At 54.6% G+C, this 20,304-nt stretch overlaps 3 protein-coding genes across 7 annotated transcripts; 1 reads left to right on the top strand and 2 right to left on the bottom strand.

The window, feature by feature from the left end:
* The first annotated feature begins 3,805 nt into the window (after positions 1-3,805).
* On the top strand, positions 3,806-6,107 carry SLC16A11 (solute carrier family 16 member 11). 5 transcript variants are annotated; one of them, XM_065896687.1, is made up of 5 exons: positions 3,806-3,938; positions 4,181-4,388; positions 4,657-4,800; positions 4,965-5,732; positions 5,820-6,107. In XM_065896687.1, the coding sequence occupies exons 2-5, from the start codon at positions 4,187-4,189 to the stop codon at positions 6,047-6,049; spliced, it is 1,344 nt and encodes a 447-aa protein (XP_065752759.1). In that variant the 5' UTR covers positions 3,806-3,938; positions 4,181-4,186; the 3' UTR covers positions 6,050-6,107. The 5 variants fall into 5 exon arrangements, with proteins under 5 accessions (XP_065752759.1, XP_065752760.1, XP_065752761.1 ...); XM_065896689.1 differs by having other exon boundaries at positions 3,808-3,938; positions 4,181-4,351; XM_065896690.1 differs by having other exon boundaries at positions 3,809-3,933; positions 4,181-4,351.
* Positions 6,108-6,429: 322 nt separating this feature from the next.
* On the bottom strand, positions 6,430-10,338 carry SLC16A13 (solute carrier family 16 member 13). The gene is made up of 4 exons (XM_065896686.1): positions 9,955-10,338; positions 9,661-9,804; positions 7,937-8,674; positions 6,430-7,290 (listed from the first exon to the last, which is right to left on the bottom strand). The coding sequence occupies exons 1-4, from the start codon at positions 10,151-10,153 to the stop codon at positions 7,091-7,093; spliced, it is 1,281 nt and encodes a 426-aa protein (XP_065752758.1). The 5' UTR covers positions 10,154-10,338; the 3' UTR covers positions 6,430-7,090.
* Positions 10,339-14,698: 4,360 nt separating this feature from the next.
* On the bottom strand, positions 14,699-18,560 carry BCL6B (BCL6B transcription repressor). The gene is made up of 9 exons (XM_065897558.1): positions 18,512-18,560; positions 17,771-17,961; positions 17,311-17,532; positions 16,854-17,201; positions 16,408-16,532; positions 15,683-15,847; positions 15,462-15,592; positions 15,207-15,344; positions 14,699-14,815 (listed from the first exon to the last, which is right to left on the bottom strand). The coding sequence occupies exons 2-9, from the start codon at positions 17,947-17,949 to the stop codon at positions 14,699-14,701; spliced, it is 1,425 nt and encodes a 474-aa protein (XP_065753630.1). The 5' UTR covers positions 17,950-17,961; positions 18,512-18,560.
* Positions 18,561-20,304: the final 1,744 nt, after the last annotated feature.

Below are 20,304 nucleotides of genomic sequence, written 5' to 3'. Positions count from 1 at the left end.
CTTCTGATTCTGGTATGAGTCCTCTCCCCTCTGTGATCAGCTTCCAGTATTAGTGGATATTAGTGACTGCTGCATCAGGGGTAACTTTGAGAAGAATCAGTCCCCGGGAAAACATCTAAATTCCTTGGCCTGGCCTTTCATGATGGGACCCTCTGCCCCAGCAGCTTCGTCCTACATTATTCTCCTACACACTCCCTGTTCTCCACACAGCAGCTATTTACAGCTCCCCAAACAATAAACAATGTGCCAAGCTGGTTCATGCCTTTGTGATTTTCCACAGGCAGTTCCCTTTGCCTGGAATGCCCCTGCCCACACAGCCATCTGGCAAACTCCTACTCATCCTTCAAGACCCAGCTCAAAGAGCTCCTCTTCTGTGAAGCCTTCCCAGCAGGCCCAAGCAGAATGAGTCAATTCCTCCCATGCACCACTCTATGGTGTCTGCGTCCCTTTCATTGTGTTGAGATGGCTTTATTTCACTTTTTCTCTTAATTTGATTGTGGGGGCTTGGAGGGGAGAGACTGTAGCATTCATAGTTGTATCCCTAGCCCTAAGCAGAGCATCTGGCATGGTAGGTGTCTATAAATATTTTGTATGAGGAAGTGAATGAACAAAACTTATTTTTACTCCTTTTCTTCTCATTTGTTTTTAGAGTTGAGATAGGGAGACCAGCATTTTCTCCTAAACTTTGGAAAATGCTAAGAAAACCACTCACCATTTAACCTCTCTTTGTAGCCATTCACGTCTTATAAAGCTGTGTAGTTCTACTGAGAACTCACCAGACCAATGTGGTTCTTTAACCTTGCGGCATCAGTAGGTGTAGCCAGTGGGGAAGGGGCAGGGGTGCAAGAGGGGCTGACATATATCATGTTCCAGGCACTGTTCTAAGTCCCTTATTCATACATGTATACACAGTGTCTCATTTTATTCCCATAGCAATCCTATCAGGTAGCTACTATTATTATCCCCATTTTAGAGATGAAGAAATCGAGGCACAGAGAGGTTGAATAACTTGCTTACAGTAATACAGCTAATAAGTGGCAAAGATGGGCTTCAAACCCACGAAGTCTAGCTTGGGAATTCATTCTCCCAACCTCACTGCTATATTTGCTCGTTGACTGAGAAAAACGCACAACCTAAAAGTTGAGAGTTATGTTTTATTCAGCAGACGAAACTGAGGACTTAAGCCCGGGACACAGTATGGCAGATAACTCAGAGATTGCTCCGAAGAGGCAAGGGGCGGAGCCAGGATATCCAGGAGTTTTTGCAACAAAGACCAGGTAGTCGGAACATCAAAAGATTAATGTCAATTAAAGAAAACCAGATATCTTAAGGAATTCAGCACTTTTCCATGTATGGGAAGATGCAAGGGTCTGGGCTCACTGAAATCATTCCTTTGATACGCACCTCAGCCATCTGGGGCCAGTATCCTGGGCTTTCTCATCCCCAGTCTCCTCAGGGTGCACTGTTGGGGGTGGAGGGCTGCAGTGTCTGATGGTTTGATTGGGGGCATCCTGTTTCCATCGTGAGTTCCCTCAGGGCTCACTGTTGGGGTGGCTGTAATGTGATGGCTTGATGGCTGCAATATCCTTTGTTTACTCTATGGCAGGCAATATTTTTCCTTCACAGCTGCATGAGCAGAAGATGTGTTCAGTGATAGTAAGTTTGGCTAAGAATACAGGGAACATGAGGTAGAAGATGAATGTGCCCTTTCGCAGCCAATCACCCTAGCCCCAGGCTCTGGGATGCCCTGTTGGTTCATAAGTATCCAGTAAAGGTGCTCAGTGCCACTCCCAGACCCTGAGGACCCAGTCTCCTCTCTGACTGCCCTGCATTTCTGCTTCACCATGGAGAGGGAGTGATTTGTTTCACTTGGCCTCATTGAGCTTGGAGCAGAGTCCTCACCGGCCGTGTCGGGAAGTGGGCTCCGTGCCTTCCCCTTGGCTGAGGATATGCTGCCTCTGTCTCCCAGGTGCCTTTCGCAACAGCACACCCAGCTAGGGAAGCTGGTGAGACCACCTTCCTAGGGTGTGTGTGTCAGGGCTCCTGTACCCCATCCAGGCCATCTCAAGCAAAGGGCATGACATATTCAAAACTTGAGGAGTGAGAAAAAGCTAGGAATGTCCATACAGGCGGCTGATGGAAGGGTGTAGGAGAGAGGGGAGGAGATGGGATGGACAGATAGTCTACCTTTGATTGTGAAAGGCCTTATGCCCAAAGTAGAGAATTTTGTTTTTTTTTTTTTTTTTACCTCCTATAGGCAGTGGAGAGCCCTCGAAGATCATGTTGTTAGGTTTACAGTTTCACTGATTAAGAAGCTGTTTTTCTTTTCTTTATTTGTAGAAACGTTCTCAACCATTAGGAGACACTGCCACCATGTGGCTTTCGGATGTTGCATACGCCAAACTGTAAACTGCCAATTTCTCTGACACTGTTGGAAAATTAAATCAAAGAACACATCCCTTGATCAAACAGCTGAAGTAAATTAATGGTAAACTTAATCCCAATGTAAAAAGGAAAATTTTTTCAAGAAACCAATACCTGGACTTCCCTGGTGGCACAGTGGTTGAGGAATCCGTCTTCCAGTGCAGGGGACACGGGTTTGAGCCCTGGTCCGGGAGGATCCCACATGCTGCGGAGCAACTAAGCCCGTGCACCACGGCTACTGAGCCTGCGCTCTAGAGCCCGTGAGCCACAACTACTGAGCCCACATGCCACAACTACTGAAGCCTGCGCGCCTAGAGCCTGTGCTCCACAATGAAAGAAGCCACCGCAATGAGAAGTCCACACACCACAAGGAAGAGTAGCCCCTGCTCGCCACAACTAGAGAAAGCCCACACTCAGCAATGAATACCCAATGCAGCCAAAGATAAATAAATAAATAAGTAAATAAATTTATTAAAAAAAAAAAAACCAATGAAACCAATACCTGGGTTCAATTATCGGATTTCTTAACTTTGTTTTTAAAATTCTAATCTAAATCTTCAGCGATTCTGACCTCAAGAATCCTTTGTATTCCCAGTAACCCCTATCTCAGAATCATAAACTCTCTGGCTCTGCAAAGGCTCTACCATTTCCAGGTCAGTTTGGCATCAAACTGTCTCCAGGCCATTTCCCTCCATGGTGGCGGATTCTATTTCAGTCCTAGGTCTGTTCTTGTATGGTTCCGCAGTTGGACAGACCCAAATTCAAATATTTCCACCATTTTTTTTTTTTTTAAGCTGAGTGGTTTGGGCAAGTCACCTAACCTCCCTAAGTTTCAGTTACCTCATCTGTAAAATGGGAAGAACACCTTTTTCACAGGGTGATTGTGAAGATGAAAGATGACATGTGTACATGTCCCTGGCCCATCATAAGGAAGTCCTCTTCCTTCTCCTCCGTCCTTGAGGGCATATTATTGTTAAGCACGCAACATACACTCCGTGGAGGTGATTTAACATCCGAGAGCTTTTACCAGGTTCTCCAGCAACGTTCCCTGAGAACGAAAGTACTCATCCACTCAGGCTTTGGGAGGACTACCCCTATTTCCGTGCGTTGCCTACCGACGTTGGGCAGGCTGGAGATTGCAATCCACGCGTCTCCCGGGTGCACAGCCGGCGGCAGGTGCGTGGGCGTGGGCGTGGGCGTGGCGGCATTCATTCCTCACCCCTCCCTTCCCCGGGGTTGGGGGTGTAAGTGGATAATTCAATCCCCGTAGGACTCGGCGTCTGGCCTCACCCGCGGCTCGGCGGATTGGCTGTCTCAGCTCGCCCCCGCCCTCCGTACCCCTCCCCCCGTCCCAGGTGGCTCAGCCCCCCTGTGGAGCTCTCTGTTTACCTTGAGAGCCCGTCCAAGTTGGGCTCCATCTCTATATTTGCTCCCTCTGGGGCCCCGCCCGCCCCGGAAGCAGGGAGAAAAGCGGGCCGAGCCCTTCCTCTCCCCGCACCGCCCGGAGAGGTCGGGTAAGGGAGACTGGGGTGTGGGAGGGGGAGTCTCAGGCCTGGGGGATCCGGCTGTCATCCCGTCCCGGGATCGCGCGAACCCGGGAGTTCTGTCCCTAGGCTCCTCCGTCTCCGTCCTGTCGTGCTCAGGGTGACGTGCCCACCCTGGGCAAAGAGCCAGAAGCTGGATCTCAGGGATGCCCGGGTCCCTAAAGGAGGCACTGACCTGGAGACTTCTCTCACAGGTGGTCCCCCTCCTCCAGGCGGTGATGACCCACAAGCCAGCCGGCCCCCCGGACGGGGGCTGGGGATGGGTGGTGGCGGCCGCAGCCTTCGCGGTGAATGGGCTCTCCTACGGACTGTTACGCTCCCTGGGCCTCGCCCTCCCTGACCTCGCGGAGCATTTTGACCGAAGCGCTCAGGACACTGCGTGGGTCAGCGCCCTGGCCCTGGCCGTGCAGCAGGCAGCCAGTGAGGGGGGGCCCCGAGGTGGGAGGCGGGAACCGGGGTGGAGGGGCCATGAGTGCAGTGGTGGGGGACACACCTGGTTGATTACCAGACAACGTAAGAAAGGTCGACCAGTGTACCTAAGTTCTAGAATATAGTGGGTCTTGAGGTCAAGGCGGAGGGGCTGTTAGGCAGGGGGAGAAGTTTACGCCAGGCAAACAGCTAATGAGAAGTGTTGGAGCGAGTTTGGGGGTCCAGGAGCGTGTCTTCCGTTGACTCCGCCTCCTTCCAGGCCCAGTGGGCAGCGCCCTGAGCACCCGCTGGGGGGCGCGCCCCGTGGTGATGGTTGGGGGCGTCCTCACCTCGCTCGGCTTCGTCTTCTCGGCTTTCGCCCGCAGTCTGCTGCACCTCTACCTTGGCCTGGGCGTCCTTGCTGGTGAGGAGAGAGGGATTCCCGGGTTCTTCAGGGGTGATGGTGGAGATAGAGCGTGTCGGGAGCTGGAGGCCGAGGGCGCGAGGGCCTCCTGCGAGCAGCCGAGCTGGGATGGTGGGGGCAGGCATCCCCAGCTCCTGTCCTCACCCGGTCCTATCCATTCGCAGGCTCCGGCTGGGCCCTGGTGTTCGCCCCTGCCCTCGGGACCCTCTCCCGTTACTTCTCCCGCCGTCGAGTCTTGGCCGTGGGGCTGGCACTCACGGGCAACGGGGCCTCCTCGCTGCTTCTGGCGCCCGCCTTGCAGCTCCTCCTCGATAATTTCGGCTGGCGGGGCGCCCTGCTCCTCCTTGGCGCCATTACCCTCCACCTCACCCCCTGTGGCGCCCTGCTGCGACCCCTGGCGCTCCCTGGAGACCCCCTGGGCCCACCCCGAAGCCCGCTAGCTGCCCTCGGCCTAGGTCTCTTCACACGCCGGGCCTTCTTAGTTTTTGCTCTAGGCACGGCCTTGGTGGGGGGCGGGTACTTCGTCCCCTACGTGCACCTGGCCCCTCACGCTTTAGATCGGGGCCTGGGGGGGTATGGGGCGGTGCTGGTGGTGGCGGTGGCTGCCGTGGGGGACGCGGGCGCCCGGCTGCTCTGCGGCTGGCTGGCGGACCAGGGTTGGGTGCCCCTCCCGCGGTTGCTGGCGATGTTCGGGGCCCTGACAGGGTTAGGGCTGCTGGCGGTGGGTCTGGTGCCGGTGGTGGGGAACGAGGAGAGCTGGGGGGGCCCCCTGCTGGCCGCGGCTGGGGCCTACGGGCTGAGCGCCGGAAGTTACGCCCCGTTGGTTTTCGGCGTGCTCCCGGGGCTGGTGGGCGTCGGCGGTGTGGTGCAGGCCACCGGGCTGGTGATGATGCTGATGAGCCTGGGGGGGCTTCTGGGCCCTCCCCTGTCAGGTAAGGGCATGAGCCAGCAGATCCGCTCGCACCCCTCCTCTGCACCTGGGCACGGAGGCCTCTGAGTTCCTTTCCCCCTCCTCTCAGGCTTCCTAAGGGATGAGACAGGAGATTTCACCGCCTCCTTCCTCGTGTGCAGCTCCTTCATCCTCTCTGGCAGCTTCATCTACATGGGGCTGCCCAGTGCGCTGCCCTCCTGCCGTCCAGCCTCACGTCCAGGCACCCCACCCCCTGAGAGGGGGGAGCTGCTCCCCAACCCTCAGGTTGCCCTGCTCCCCCCAGGAGGCCCTCACTCCACTCTGCACAGCACTTGTTGACCCTTTTCTTGTTTGAGCCTCGCCCCCAATAAAGACTTTCTATCGGCTTTTCCTGCAAGCTCCAATTGTTAGGCAATCTAGGATGCTGCAAACATTCTACTTAAAATATCCAAAAAGGCTGGTTGATAGGAACAGGATCCCCCTAAGCTGTGCGAGGCAGGAAGGGTGTTTGTCTAGTCAGTCCATTTCTCTTTGCCCAAGTTCTTGCCATTATAACAGGAAATCTTTGAGAAACTGTCTGCCTATCATCTTCAGTTTGTTGGAGGAGGGGGATGCTCATGGGTGCTAGCTGCCCCATCCTCATTTCCCAGATAACTCTCTCCTGCATTTCAGTCTCCTTCTACTGGCCTGATGAAAACATAAGAATCCCAGACCCAGACTTCAGCTCTCTTAGCTTTATCTCCCCCTCCCCAGCTAGCACCCCCCACATGTCCCTCACCATTTTCTTAATTTCTTTCCTAAGTTACAGGGGATAGTGGGAAAGAGGGAGGTCAGTGGGCAAGTAGGAGGAACTGTGATCCAGAGAGCAGAGTCCAGGGTTAAATGCTCTGGGTCACCAGAGCTCCTGGATACCTCCCCTCCAGTCCCCAGCGTGACCCCATTCAGCCAACCCAGGCATATGGGCCCCAATTCTTTTTGAGGTTCTGATTATTGTCCGGTTTTCTTATTCAGTTTTATCTCAAAGGGGCATCCCTCTTTCCCAAAGATCTGTCTTCAGGGAAGAAATGTGGGAGGCAACACTAGAGATCACATGTAAAACATGATAAGTCTCTTGGCCTTTGAGTTTCCACAGTCGATTCACAGCTCAGTGGAGCAGGCTGAACTCCTGGATCCTTCAGAAAACGTTGTGCGAGCAAAGAAGAGATAAGACAAAATACAAAGGGTTGGCACACACATCGCAGGAGCCCCAGGTCTGCTCTGGGGGGGAGGAGGCAGATAACGATGCTTAAGGCACTGTGGTTCTGTGGGTGCCAAGATGGGGCAGAAGACCTGGAGCCAACAACCCCTGGGTTTCTGGGTCTGACTCCCCCTTCCTGTAGTTCAGTCCTCTCCCAGCCCCTCCCTGGGCAGGGGGACTTTGGTATCCAGTGCCTCTGTTACAGGGTCCTGGGGCTTGGAGGTAGGAGCTGACAAGCAGAAGAAGTGGGGCAGAGTGATGAGAACTCCACTCCCTGCAAGAAGGAAGGCCCCAGCCACCACAAAAGAAGCTGTGTAGGTGCCTGTCACATCCCGGAGGTAGCCTAGATTCAAGAGAGAAAATACACATGGGTGATCTGTTTCCTGGGACTCAGACACATTTTGGGGTGGAGGGAAGAAAATAATCCTTAACCCATCATCTTGGAAGAATTAGAACTCTCAAGGTAGGACTGGAGGAGCTCGAGAACTCAGGCTTCCCTAGGGGCCTCAAAAGGCCATTTCAACCACCTTCCTGCTTTCAGAAAGGATCTCTGAACCAGCCAGTGGGGATTTGGGGATCCGGATGGAGTCAGGCACACTTGTGCCTTTCTTTCCAGTAGCTGTGGCCTTCCCTTCCATGCCTTCAGTTAATAGTTAAGAGGAAAATGTTAAGGGTCTGAAGGTTCTGGCCTCAGGAGCCTGGAGAAGTTTGACCAGATGGCTCAGACCCCTGGCCTGGGGCCCAGCGGGCCAAGGGAAAAGGCAGACACTGGCATGTTATGTCTGGCCGGGTCTGACCAGGTCCTCTGAAAACCCCAACTGTAGGTACCCTGCCACCTTGGACCCATTTCAGGGCTGCTGTGATTGTCCATGCAGGCTGTGTATGTTCCATACCAGAGGGCAGTATTCACATACACTATAATGTCAATTACCTCCCTGAATGGTATGACGTGGCAGCCCGCACCCACCTGGAAATCCCAGTCCCCTTACCTGATAGAGGAGCCCCCAGCAGCCCCCCGATGCTTTCTACCATCTGCACCAGTCCCAGGCCACAGTATATCTTTCCAGTTCCCACCAGTTCAGGCAGCACGGAGAAGGCCACTGGGGTCAGGGCCCCTGATGTGAAGCCATAGGCCACAGTCAGAGCCACCAGGGCTGTGGGAGCCTGAGCCCCAGGGTACAGGGCCAGTATCACCCCAGTCAGGGTGGTCCAGAGCATCAGGAGTCTTGCCACAGGCCCTGGGACTGCATCCCCTAGCCACCCAGAAGCCACACGCCCCACAGGGTCAGAAATAGCCGCCACTGAGAGTAGGAAGGCAGCAGGCAGTGGGTCCCAATCTAGGTCCCGAAGATGGGCCACCAGGTGCACGTAGGGAATGAAGTAGCCAGTGTTGATCAGGGTGAGGGCAACGGTGTAACGGAGGAAGGGGCCATGATGGAGAAGGTTGGCAAGTTGGGCCCCAGGGCCACCCACGACAGGGTCCTCGGCCAGGGAGAGTGGGCGGAGAAGAGCACCACAGGCCACCAAGTGGAGGGAGAGGGCAGACACCAGCAGCAGGGCCCCCCGCCAGGCGTACTGGCTGAGCAGCCATTGGAAGAGTGGAGCAAAAGCAAAGGAGGAGAGGCCCACGCCCGTCAGTGCTAGCCCGGTGGCCAGGGATCGCCGACGAGAGAAGTAACGGGACAGGCAGGCCAGGGTGGGAGTGAAGGTCAAGGCCCAGCCAGATCCTGTCAAAAAGGAAGAAATGGGGGTTGAGGGACCCATAAGGAGCTCAGGGCACACAATCATCCCAACACTGCCCAGCAGCGGAATGTAGCACAGGTGTAAATTACAACCCTAGCTTGATACTTTCTAGCTGTATGACCTTGTCTATTTACTTAATCTCCTAGCCTCAAACTTATCTGCAAAATGGGGGTAATATACTTTATGGGACTCTGGAATGTTTGCAAAGTTAACTACCATAGAACTCTGGAGTTAGACCTGGGCTCTACCATTTCTGGCTGTGTGAACTTCACTTGCCAAGTTGCATAAGCTTAAAGCCTTTCCTCATCTGTAAATAGGATAATGATATCTATTTCACAGCTTTCACATCTGACACAATTTTACAGTAATTCTTCCTTTTACACTCCAGTCCCACTAGCCCTGGGCTTGTGTCTTTGAATTTCCTGATTTCCCCTAACCTGTTTATCATTTTAGTCACCTCTCTTAAGAATTCCCTTCTGGGGGACGTCGCTGGTGGCGCAGTGGTTAAGAATCCGCCTGCCAATGCAGGGGACACGGGTTCGAGCTTTTGGTCTGGGAAGGAGCAAGGGCCACGGAGCAACTGAGCCTGTGCACCCCAACTACTGAGCCTGCGCTCTACAGCCCGCGAGCCACAACTATAAATCCCACATGCCACAAACACTGAAGCCCGCACGCCTAGAGCCTGTGCTCCGCAACAAGAGAAGTCACCGCCAAGAGAAGCCCGTCGCACCGCAACGAAGAGTAGCCCCCACTCGATGCAACTAGAGAAAGCCCACGCGCAGCAACGAAGACCCAACGCAGCCATAAATAAACCGATGCAATTAAAAACAAAATTGCCTTCTGGGCACAGGTGCTAGCCAAAACTTTCTCTCAGCGTCTCCCTAAGCCCTTTGGAAGGAGCAGGAAGAAGGTAAAAGTCCAGAGGCCAAAAAGACCCAGGCTTTTGACCCGCCCTTGCCCAGGGTCTCACCTGAGAGCAGCCCAATACTCAGGTACAGGTGGGTTAAGGAGGTAGCAAAGGCGGCGAGCAGCATCCCCAACGCAGCCAAGATGCCCCCAGCCATCACCACAGGCCTGGGCCCGAACTTGGTGCTCAGCGCACTGCCCACTGGGCCTGGAGAAGAGGAAGGGTTCTGAGAGAAGATCTCAGGCGTCCTTCTCCAGCACTGACCCCACCCCCACCATCTCCTTTACCGTCCCCGCATCTCCTCTCCCTTCCGAGGGTCGAGGGTCACAGGACTCTGTACCCAGGCGCAGCACTCACTCCCGAACTGCTGCACCGCGATTCCTATGGAGGCGATCCAGGAGACTCGCGCTGCCGGCTCCTCAAACGCAGCCACAAACTCCACAAAGAAGACGCCGAAGGAGCGGAGCACTCCGAACACCAGCGCCGACTGGAAGAACGCTGAGAGCACCACCATCCACCCCCAGCCCCCGTCGGGGGGCTCGGCCCTAAGTGCCATCTGGGAGGTAACAGGGCTGCCGCCTTAAGCCCCTTCCGGAGCAGGGCTCAGGACGTTCCACCTCTGCCCACCCACCCAGCCGGACCACTCGCAGCCGAGCAGGGAAGAGAGGATGGTAGAGAGGAAAGTACCAACGAGGGCTTGAAAGCTGCAGAGAGGCTGCGTGAGGCGCCTGCGCCTTTCCCCTAGCGGGGGCGATATAGGTAGGGAGACCAGGCTGGCGCTTAGCCCTGCGCTCAGCGCCGGGGGCGTGGCTCCGCCGGCCGTGAGTCGAGAGTCGAGGCCTGGGCGGGACAGACGGAGGAGAGGGCTGACTTTCGGTCTAGGAGCCAGGGGGCAGCACTGAGTTTGGGCCCCATCCCTGAGGTCTCAGGGTGGATTATCTATCTTATCACTGGAAGTGTCTGCACCTGGCCAGCCCGGCCAACATCCCTGTCTGTAGCTCACCAATGAGAACGCGGGACTCCTCAGAAGGGGGCGGAGCCATAAGGGCAGGGCGGGCTTTAGAACCTGTTCTGGGGCAGTGAGTGGGGCGCAGGCGTGAGGAGGGGACTTTAGCAGGCTAAATAGACGGGCCCCTAGGTGACCCAGGAACCAACCAGGAGGTAGCTTCGGTCTCCTGTCCAACTAGCGGGCCAATTCGACCAGATTTCAGCACGGAGATGCGCACGTAAGGAGTCCCTGGGCGTTAGTAGTTGGTAAACTGGTTCAGGAGAGGAAAACACATACTTGCTTGATGAGGGGCCCGGGAGCTGAAAAGCTGGGCGGGGGTGGGGTGGGGTGGGTGGTGCGGAGGGATTATGAGATAAGGTAAAATACCTGGCCAAGCGCCTGAGGCCACTAGAATCTAGATGCCTGGATTCCTGAGTGGGTTCAAAGGCCAAGGAAAGAGAGAGGGGACTGGGCTCTTGAACTCTTGGCGTTGATTTCTGTATTGGGAACTCGTTCCTGTCCCTTCTGTTCCCACTAACAGGAAACGTACGGGTCACAGAGACCAAAAATAACTGGGGAGAGGAAGTGCAACTCTGAGCTCACTCAGAGCCCCACCAGCCCTCGTCTTCAGTGGGGCTGGAACATTTTCCTCTGCCCTCTAGTAACAACCACTTCCTAATCACAGCTTTTGATCTCATGATGGGATAGACTAGAGACAAGCCATGACCACTGGCGCAATCAGCCCCTCCTACCCAACCAGTACTCAGTTCCTCCAGCCTTATAGAGCACTATAATGACTTGGCTTCAATATCCTTAGGACACTGACCTTGAAATTTGAACTCAAGGGGTCATACCCAGACAAGTGGGGCTGGGGTGGGGAGGGAGGCTGTGTAATTTAAAAAAGCATATTGAGCCGTATACTTTTATATGTGGGAAATAAAAGTAATCATACCCAAGAAGCTTTTTTTTTTTTTTTAAGTGGAGTTAGAACTTTGGCCGGTGGGGACTGTACCAAAGATGTAGAAATTGGTGTGGCTGTATAACAGAGTGGTTAAGAGCGCAGTCTTTAGAATCAAATCATAGTTCCAATCCTGGTTTCATCACTTCTTAACTTGGCCAAGACATTGAACCTCTCAGCTGGTTTCCCCACTTGTAAACTGGGGCTAATAATAGTACCTACTTTTAGGGTTGTCAGGGGAGTTGAATTAGAAAATCTATACACTAAAATGTTTAGTTTAGGGCCTGACATGTAGTAGGAGTTAAGTAATATTAGCTGGTCTTATTTTATTTTAAGCTGGTCTTATTTTAAACAGGGGATAAGCTGCAGTGGGAGGGGAAGGAAGGTTTTAGTTTAGTTTCTTTGTTTTGTGCTTAAAAAAAAAATCTAACCCAGGTCATGGGTTTTAAAAGATTAAGAAGCACAACCACAAACTGTAAACGTTGGAAGGAACTTATTCCTTCCATGCTAATGGACTTATTTCATGGATGAGGAATTTAAGTCCAAAAGGAATTTAAGTCCAAAATTTAAGTCCACTTATCAGAATTAGTGACCCCTTAACCTCTGGGTAGAACAAGGCTGTGCACCCATGACACACACAGGACAGGGGAAAGGGTGGGAGAGAAGTGTGTACTAGGCACTGGATGGATTCCGCTGCTGGGGGAGGGGTAGAGCTGGCACGCTGGCTCTAACCACACAGCCTTCTCACTGCCACCTCCAGCTCCTATTATCCTTATGGCACCCAAGTCCTATCCATTTTCTGTGGTGGTGGTGGTGGTAGAGGGTGTCCAGGCATTAAGTTCCCCTGCACAGATGCATCCCCCAACATGTTGGTATTATTAGTGGCTTCCTGGTTTCTCCCTGCTGCCTCCACACCTCAGGCAGGAAGTGACTTCAGAGCAGTAGGATGCAGGTGGCTCCGGAGAAACTTCATGAAGTCACTGGTTCCTACACAATGATCCGGAAGGCAAGGGCAGGGAAGGGGAGAACAAGGGCCGCTTAAAATGTCTGGTGGGATGGGACAGTGGGATGGGCACAGAATCCAAGATGGTATCCAGGAAGGATAGGATACCTTCTTTCCCCAGCTTCAGAACCCTCAGTCCCCAGATCCCCACAGGCAAGAACCCAGGACACAACAGGCAGCACAGAGAGGCTTCTTTATTCCATGATTCTGATCTTGCAAGATCTAACATCTCCACCCCTTGGCACTCTCCACCTGCCCATCCAATCTGGTAAAAAAAAAAAAAAAAAAAAAAAAAATCATGGTTCCTTCTCAGCTCTCTCCTCTGCTTTCCCTACCTCCTTCAATTCTGCAGTGGGGAGTAAGAGGCAAAGAGGGAGAAGAGTAGCTCTCTCACCAGTCCCCAAGTGACAGCCACTAGTACTGACCTGTCTTGAGGAACCTCCACCCTGCAAATTCAAAGTGCTTTTTACCTTCCACCCCATGTCCCTAATCCCCCAGGGCAACAGGGGCAGGACTGTAAATCAAGGCTTCAGAGTATCATCTAACATTCCAGACATTCCACACAGTTAAGAAGCAACCCATTCCTAACCTTCTACCTACTTGGCCTACACCAGAGACTTTGCCCCTCAACCAACCTCTTAATCCTACCTGGATACTTGGTCAACTAGAGGGTCCATCAGTCAGTCTTTTAAATCTTCTAAATCTCTAATCCCAACAGTAATTCCGATCATAATCCCAAACTACAGAAAATCCATAGTGGAACTCAACCCCTTTTCTCTCCCTGTGGAAGGTTCTAGTGCTTTCACTGGTTCCGGACAGGAATGCAGTGACAGGAAGACCAGGTCACAGACCCAGCTTTTCTAAGGTAAGAAAGTTACCAAGCAGCTGTGACTTCTAGAGGCAAAGAAGTTTCTGGAATCTGGACACTTGCCAGAAGATGTCCGAAAACCTACTAAAGGAAGAAGAGGTTCATCTCAGGTAGAACCCCAAGGAACATTCAAACCCAGACACCTCTGCAGTAAAGGATGAGTCATACTCTTTACTGTTTAGTCAAGATAAAGGGTTTCATAATTCTCCCCTAGGTCATAACATTCTTAGAGACTGGGCAGAATCAGAAAAGACTGCATCATCTCTGGTGAGGAATTTCAGATCTCTCCTGCATGGAGGGATCAACTCAGTGCTAAGAATGGGTCCTAGTGGGAGGATTGTAGGCCCAACTCAAGCTCCTGGGTGAGTTCTGTCAAACAGACACAGTGGAGCCAGACCTAGGTGATCAGACGAATGGGGCAGTTAGGAACGTAAGAGAAAGCCTCTGTAATCATCCCCCCAGTTCCAAGACTGACAAAGGCCCCACACCCACTGCCTCTAGGAGGTACTTACTACCTCCACTTCAGGCTCACCATAGGTTCCTGTAACCCTTGAAGAACAGAAAAAGTCTAATCCAGTGCTGGCCTGCTAGAAAACCTACAACGTTCAGAATACCAGAGAGGGTTCCTGACCCAATTCCATAAACCCACATGTTCCCAGAGCTGCCCTAGAACAAATAACGTTTCCAGACCTAGAATTGGAGGGGTAGGACACGGAGAACCCCTTTCTCCATTTGAAACAAACCAACAAGCAAATAGGAAAAGAACAACTCTAAAGATAAAAGTTATGACAATAATAATATAAAACACTCACGCCAAAGGAGGCAGCCAGTGCTAATCTCTGCCGGCAGAGCCATGACCTCACATTCTGTGTTTCAGGTCACTTTTGATCACACTTGTGGAAGAGGGACATGAGAAATGCAATAGAATGAAGGCCCTGGTGCCACCCAAAGGCCTCAATAAATTATATTTACAGATAAACCGAATGAGATGGGGGCTGCAGGTGGAAACCAGGCCTCCAGTCTCTCCCCTCCTACAGCTCCTAGCTTGTTCTCTCCTCAGAAACAATTGTGATCGTGGGGAAGAGGTTTTGACCAGCAAAACAAAGGCAGATCAAGCTGGGATCTGCCACCCCTGCTCTCCCCAGTGAGAAATTAAGGTGGTGGCAAGTCGCTGACATCGAGGGGCCTTGCACACCCCTATGCCCAAGCCTGACAGCGAACCCAGGCGTGAGCCGCAGCTTTCCTGTCTTCCAGGAAGGGAGTGGGGCCTGGGCAGGCGCTCAGCTAGGGCCCCCCCAGAATGTGGTAGTGCACTTTGGTGTTGGTAGCAGCTCCGTGTTTCTGGCGCAGATGCAGCCGAAGTTGACTCTTGTGCCGGAAATGCAGACTGCAGGGGTCGCACTGTCGAAGGACAGCTGAGTCAGGTCCCTCCCCAACCACGACCACCTTTTAGGTGTTGAGCAAAGGAGAACCGCCCAGCACTCTATCTTAGAGAAGCTTTTTAGTCCCTACCTGCTCCCAAGTCCTCAGGGGAAGGCCTAGGAGCTACGCCCCGCCCTCTTCAGCAAATCTTTCTCCATCCGTCAGCTCCTCTCCAGGAGGGTAGCGCCCCGTCCAGGAGCCTAACTTCTATACCTGCCACGCCTACCCTCGGCCCCCGCCCCTTACTCACAAGGACACCGCCCACCTCGATGAGGTCTAGAACCGCTGGGCCGGCTCCTTTCAGAGCTCCGCCCCTCGGTAAACGGAAGGTAATTCCAAGGCTTTGGGTCAAGCCAGGTCGGCTACTCACGTGGTAAGGCTTCTCTCCCGTGTGGATGCGAACGTGGCTCTTGAGGGTCTGTAGGTGGCGGAAGCGAGTCCCGCAGGTGGGGCAAGGATAGGGCTTCTCCCCGGTGTGGATCAGCACGTGCGCGCGCAGATGCGCTACCTGGGAGAGGAGGGGACCTCAGACAGCGCCAATGGGAGGGACAGAACCCTCCCCATTCGGCCCACCTCGCCCTCTCGGAAATTTGCCTGCGAGCCGTCTCTGAAACTGGCGCCGTACCTGTACAAAGCGCGAGCCGCACGTCTCACACTTGTAGGGCTTCTCTCCCGAATGGATGCGGCTATGCGTTTTCAGGTTAGCCGGCCGGTTAAAGCGGGCTCCGCAGACGGAGCAGTGGTAGGGCTTTTCCCCTGGAGGCAGGGAGGAAGGGAGGTCAGGGACTCTACCAGGGGACGGCTGTGGGCACCAAGGCCAGGGCCCTCTCCCTGCTCCTCCCCTACCTGTGTGCACCGTGCGGTGACTGGCCAGGTTGCCCTTATAGCGGAAGGCAGACCGGCAGAGCTGACACTTGTAGGGCTTATCCTCATCCCCAGGAGCCAAGGGGTCCAGCCCCGATGAGCACCCAGCCACAGCCTCACAGCTCTGGCAGCTGAAAAATTCACTTCCTGGGAAGGGTGGTGGGTAATGACAATACCAGTGAATCCTCAAACCACACGGTAGCGGGTTTTCTTTTTCCCAATTTACTGTTAAGGCTTCTGGGGCTCATTTGACTTGCTTGGGGTCACATGGTTATTGAGAGGACAAGCCAAGATCTGACTCCATGTCTGTCTGATTCCAGAGTACTCTGCTAATCACTCCAATAGCGGTGGTGGTAGGTGGGGGCCCCTACTCGTGGGTGGAAGTTTCTGTTTCTCTCTCCTCTCTTGCACCACTCTGGATGACAGTTTGCCAGAGAGGCCTTGCCAAGCCCTGGGCTGACCACTCAGGCCTGGATGGAAATAGGCCAGAAGTTCCCAAACAGTGCTGTTCACTGGAAGCTTTAAAAAGTACTGATGCCAGGCTCCCACTTGCAGACTTTCTGATCTACGGGGTGTGACCTGGGCAATAGGAATTTTAAAAGCTCCCTAGGTGATTCTAATCAGCAGGAAATGGACTGGGCCTTTAAACTGGCCTTGAGCAGCCATGGGAGAAAATCCAAGAAGGGGGTAAAAGGAGGGGCTCTTACCTGGTGGTGGATGAGCCCGCCCAGAGTGTGACCCAGTGGTCTCTGGAGCCCGGGGTGTGAGGAGATGGGGGGTATTGACTGGAGCCCCACATTTGAACTGTACAGTGGCAGCAGTTGGAGAGAGCCTAGGCAGATGTCAAGGCCCAGAGAAAAGGGTTAGGAGAGATTATATGGCGGCAGCGGTGGTGGGGTTCTCCCCTGGAAGACTTGTTGCCATAGGCCTACCCTCTGGAGGTGAGCCACTATGGACCAATGTGCCATATCCAATTTCACTGCTCAAGTCCCACCCTACAGAGTAAGCCTGACCTCTGGCCAGCTCCCTAAGGTGAGCTGTTGTCTCTGAAGCCCACTCCTTCACTCCCTGCTCCTGACCACCCAAGGCCCAATGGCTGTGCCTCTGAGCTGAGGCTGCCTCTACAAATTGTGGGGGGTTCCAGTTTCTGTACCTGCTCTGTGGACCGGAAATGGGTCCTTCTTCACTGCTGCTGCTGCTGGAAGCCTCATCTCCACTGGGGAGCCGGGCCTGGGAGCAAAGTTGACCAGAACTCCTCTCCCCTGCCAGGCTCCCTGCTTGGGAGGCCTGAGAGTTTAGCACGATGAACTTGTACTTTTTCCAGTTGCAGGCCTTGGGGTCTGGGCTGCCTGGACTGGGGGGCCCTTGACTGCAGCTGCGAGACTCAGTAGGTGGGTCTGGGTGCCCTTCGGAGCGCCTGGGACTGCCTGGCGGAGGGGCCGTTGGGGGCGTGGGGGGTTCTGCCTCCAGGGGCCGCAGGGAGATGCCCAGAGGTTCATAGCTGAGAAAAGTGCGATGGACATTAGTGCTATTTCCTAATCTTGGTCTTTGCCCTTGACACCTAGGATGCCACTTCACCCATGAGGAACACCGAGTTGGGGCTCCCTCACCTGGCCTGGATGAAGCGGTGGCATGCCTGGACCACGTGTTCCATCTGCAAGTAGGTGGCGGCTGCAAGGACGGCTGGTGCAGTGGCCGGAGAGAGGCGTAGGCGTGAAGTGTACATGAAGTCCAGAAGAGGAGCGAAGCCTCCGGCTTCGGGGCCCCCGGGCAGGGAGAGCACGTCTACCCCCACTCCTGCACGGCCTCGGAAAATTGAATAGAAGAAGCCACTGGAGAGAGGAAAGATAGGTCATGTTAGGGGCTGGGGAACCAAGGGAGACACGCGCCCCTGTACAAAGCCCCGCCTCCCCCACTCTCACCCCGCCCCCCACTCTCACTCCGCCCCCAATTCGCGGACGCCCCGCCTCCTGCTTCTGGAAGGTTTGGCTTCGGGTTCCCTCCCAAAGACCTTCGGGCTCCGCCCCTTTTCCATTTGGTCCCACCCCACCCCTGAGCCACCCCTCGAACCTGCAGGCGATAAGAACTGCCTTGTGAGCTCGAAGGGGTTGCCCGCCAACCAGCAGCGTGACGTCAGTGAGGATCCCGCGCAGGCGCAGCTCATTCAGGTTGCCGAGCACGTCGGAGGAGTGGCGAGTGAACTCGCGGACGTAGCCCAGCGTTCCCTCCGGGGCAGCGGTGGAGCCCATGGCGACGCAGGCCTGCGGGTGCCAAGGAGAGGGCTCAGGGATCCAGGCCGTCCTAAGACGCCTGCCCTTCCGCAGTTTGCCTCTTCCTGCTGAGGTGCAGCTAGAGCCAAGCCCCCGGCCCCGGCTCACGCAGCCCCACTTAATTCATCTTGTTCTTTCTACCCTCAACCACAGCATCGCTCGCTTTCCTCCTCTAGATTCCACAGCGCTTGGAGCGAGTTGAAGGTTCCCACACCGCGGCGTCGATGGCAAGTGTGAGGAATCCGGCCCGCAGCGCCCTTACTTAGACTCCCAGTGCCCTTCCAGCACCCCCATTTACCCTCTGCCCCACCGCGCGCCTGGTCTCAGGAGTCCGATCCTGCCTGGAGACCCCAGATGACCCGTGGTCCACACCCCTCCAAATCCCAATCGAAGCTCCCTTCCCCGAATCACGAAAGTCCATTCTCTAGTCCCGGATCCCTAGTTTAGCTCAATTTCTGGGCCTCTGTCTTCTTACCATCAACAAGCCCCAACCCTCTTAGCGGGACCCAGGAGTCTGGCTCCCTCAGTCTCTGGTTCTTACCCCCGTCCTGCAGGGGCTTCAGCTTTCTTCTCAAGGGGGGCGGGGTCTCTCTCCCCTCTCGGCCTCGGCTCCTTTATCTGGCCGGGATGTCGGGGGCGGGGGTGGAGGTGGGGTGAACGCCTGGGTCTGTATCCTTCCTTCCTCCCTCGCTCTCCAGATGGCGAACCCGGGGCGGGGTCTCCGGCTCCAGGGCGGGACCTCAGAAACACTAGGTGGTCGTAACGTAAGGGGTCTTGGGCCACTGAAAGTGGAACTGATGGGACATTGGAATTGGGGAGGAGGTTGGGGATATTGAGATTGGAAATATGGGTGACCTGGGTCGTCGGGGGGCCTGGGACAGCGACAATTGGTGTGTTGGCTTTAGGAAGGAACCTGTTACAGGAGAGTGAATACAGCAAAACTCCCCCTTCCAGTGTACGGTATTAAGGGAGATAAAGGGGAGCCCAAATAGGAACTAGGTTTGGGGAGGTGATAGTGGGCTCCCGTGGGGTCTCAGACAGAGGGAGGGTGTGGTCATTCAACAGGCTCCTCTAGCGGGGCCTGCAAAAGAGGGGCTCTGGCCGGGCGCGGTAGGGAGGGGGCGGATATGATTTCTAGTTCGTTTCCTTCCATTGTCCTGCGACCGGACGGCTCCGCCAGCTGCTTCCCCTCGAGGAGGTGGGGAAAGCCCCTGGTGGGGGCCGAGAGACGACGCTCAGGAGACCTAGGGTCCGGTCTTTCGCTCCCAACTCTCTTTTGAATCCTTTTAGGGATCCAGCGAGACAGACTCCCGCCCAAAGCCCTTTCGCCCTCCCCCAGTCCCAGATCTTTAGGGCCTCGGGCATCCGCCCGTCGGCTACGCTTGGAGGCTGGCGGGACGCCGGGGTCCAGCGCGGCAAGTAGGCAAAGCTCGGCAATGTTTGGCTCCTTCCACGAGGGGGCGGACGAGCACTAGCCTCGCCTCGCCCGTCTTCTCCACCCGGCTGGGGGTCCACTCAAACGGGGGCGCAGGATCGATTAGGTCTGAGCGGCTGAAACCTTCGTTCTCCCCTTCTTTGCTCTGGTTTATTTTGTCCAGGGGACTAGGGTTGGGCGGAGGGAGGGAGAGTTAGGCGACAGAGGGGACTTTCCTCCGAGGATGGGTTTCCTATCTCGGGTGAGAAATCCGCGGGCTTTGGGAACAAGGGAAATGAGTGGGACAAGGAGCGGGATCTGAGTCCTGGGAGCCCAGGGTTTCTATTCTTTTAAGCTAGATACTATCATCCGTCTTTAGAGGTGACTTTTTAGTGAACATTAATATGAAAGTTGGGTGCAGTGAACAGACAGAGGGGAAACAGGGAGGGTCTCAGGGTAAAAGAAGGGAGAGAGGGCAGGAGGGGCTGATAACCCCAATTTAAGTCCCTGATCTGGAAGATAAGCACGAGTCACACCCTCGTATTTTGTTTGGGGAGAGTTGGTGGGGCAAGGTTCATTTGGAGAAGTGGGGCAAGAGCTGAGTTCAGCTGCAAAGCGGGACTTGCATTTGGGCTCAGGAGAGTCTACCGTTGCCCAGTAATGACTGACCATTATCCGTGGAGCTGCATATCGAGGCCTGGGGCCCTCCCCTTCAGATGTGAGGGTGTCTTTATTTGGGTGCAGGAAAGAACTGCTGAGAAACTGGGAATGGGGAACCACTGGGGATTCACGGTGGTGAGGTGGCTTTTGCAAATGAGGGTTGCTTTGGTCTCTGCCCAGTTGGAGGTGGGAGTTAGACTGGGGGCTCCCTTTGGTATCAGGATGGAGTTACTTTTGTGTTGTCTGGTCAATTTGTCAAT

Source organism: Phocoena phocoena, chromosome 19, assembly GCF_963924675.1.
Source record: "Phocoena phocoena chromosome 19, mPhoPho1.1, whole genome shotgun sequence".
In the NCBI taxonomy this organism is placed as follows: Eukaryota; Metazoa; Chordata; class Mammalia; order Artiodactyla; family Phocoenidae; genus Phocoena; species Phocoena phocoena.
Note: the sequence above shows the minus strand (reverse complement) of the source record. Positions and strands in the feature narration are given on the sequence as shown.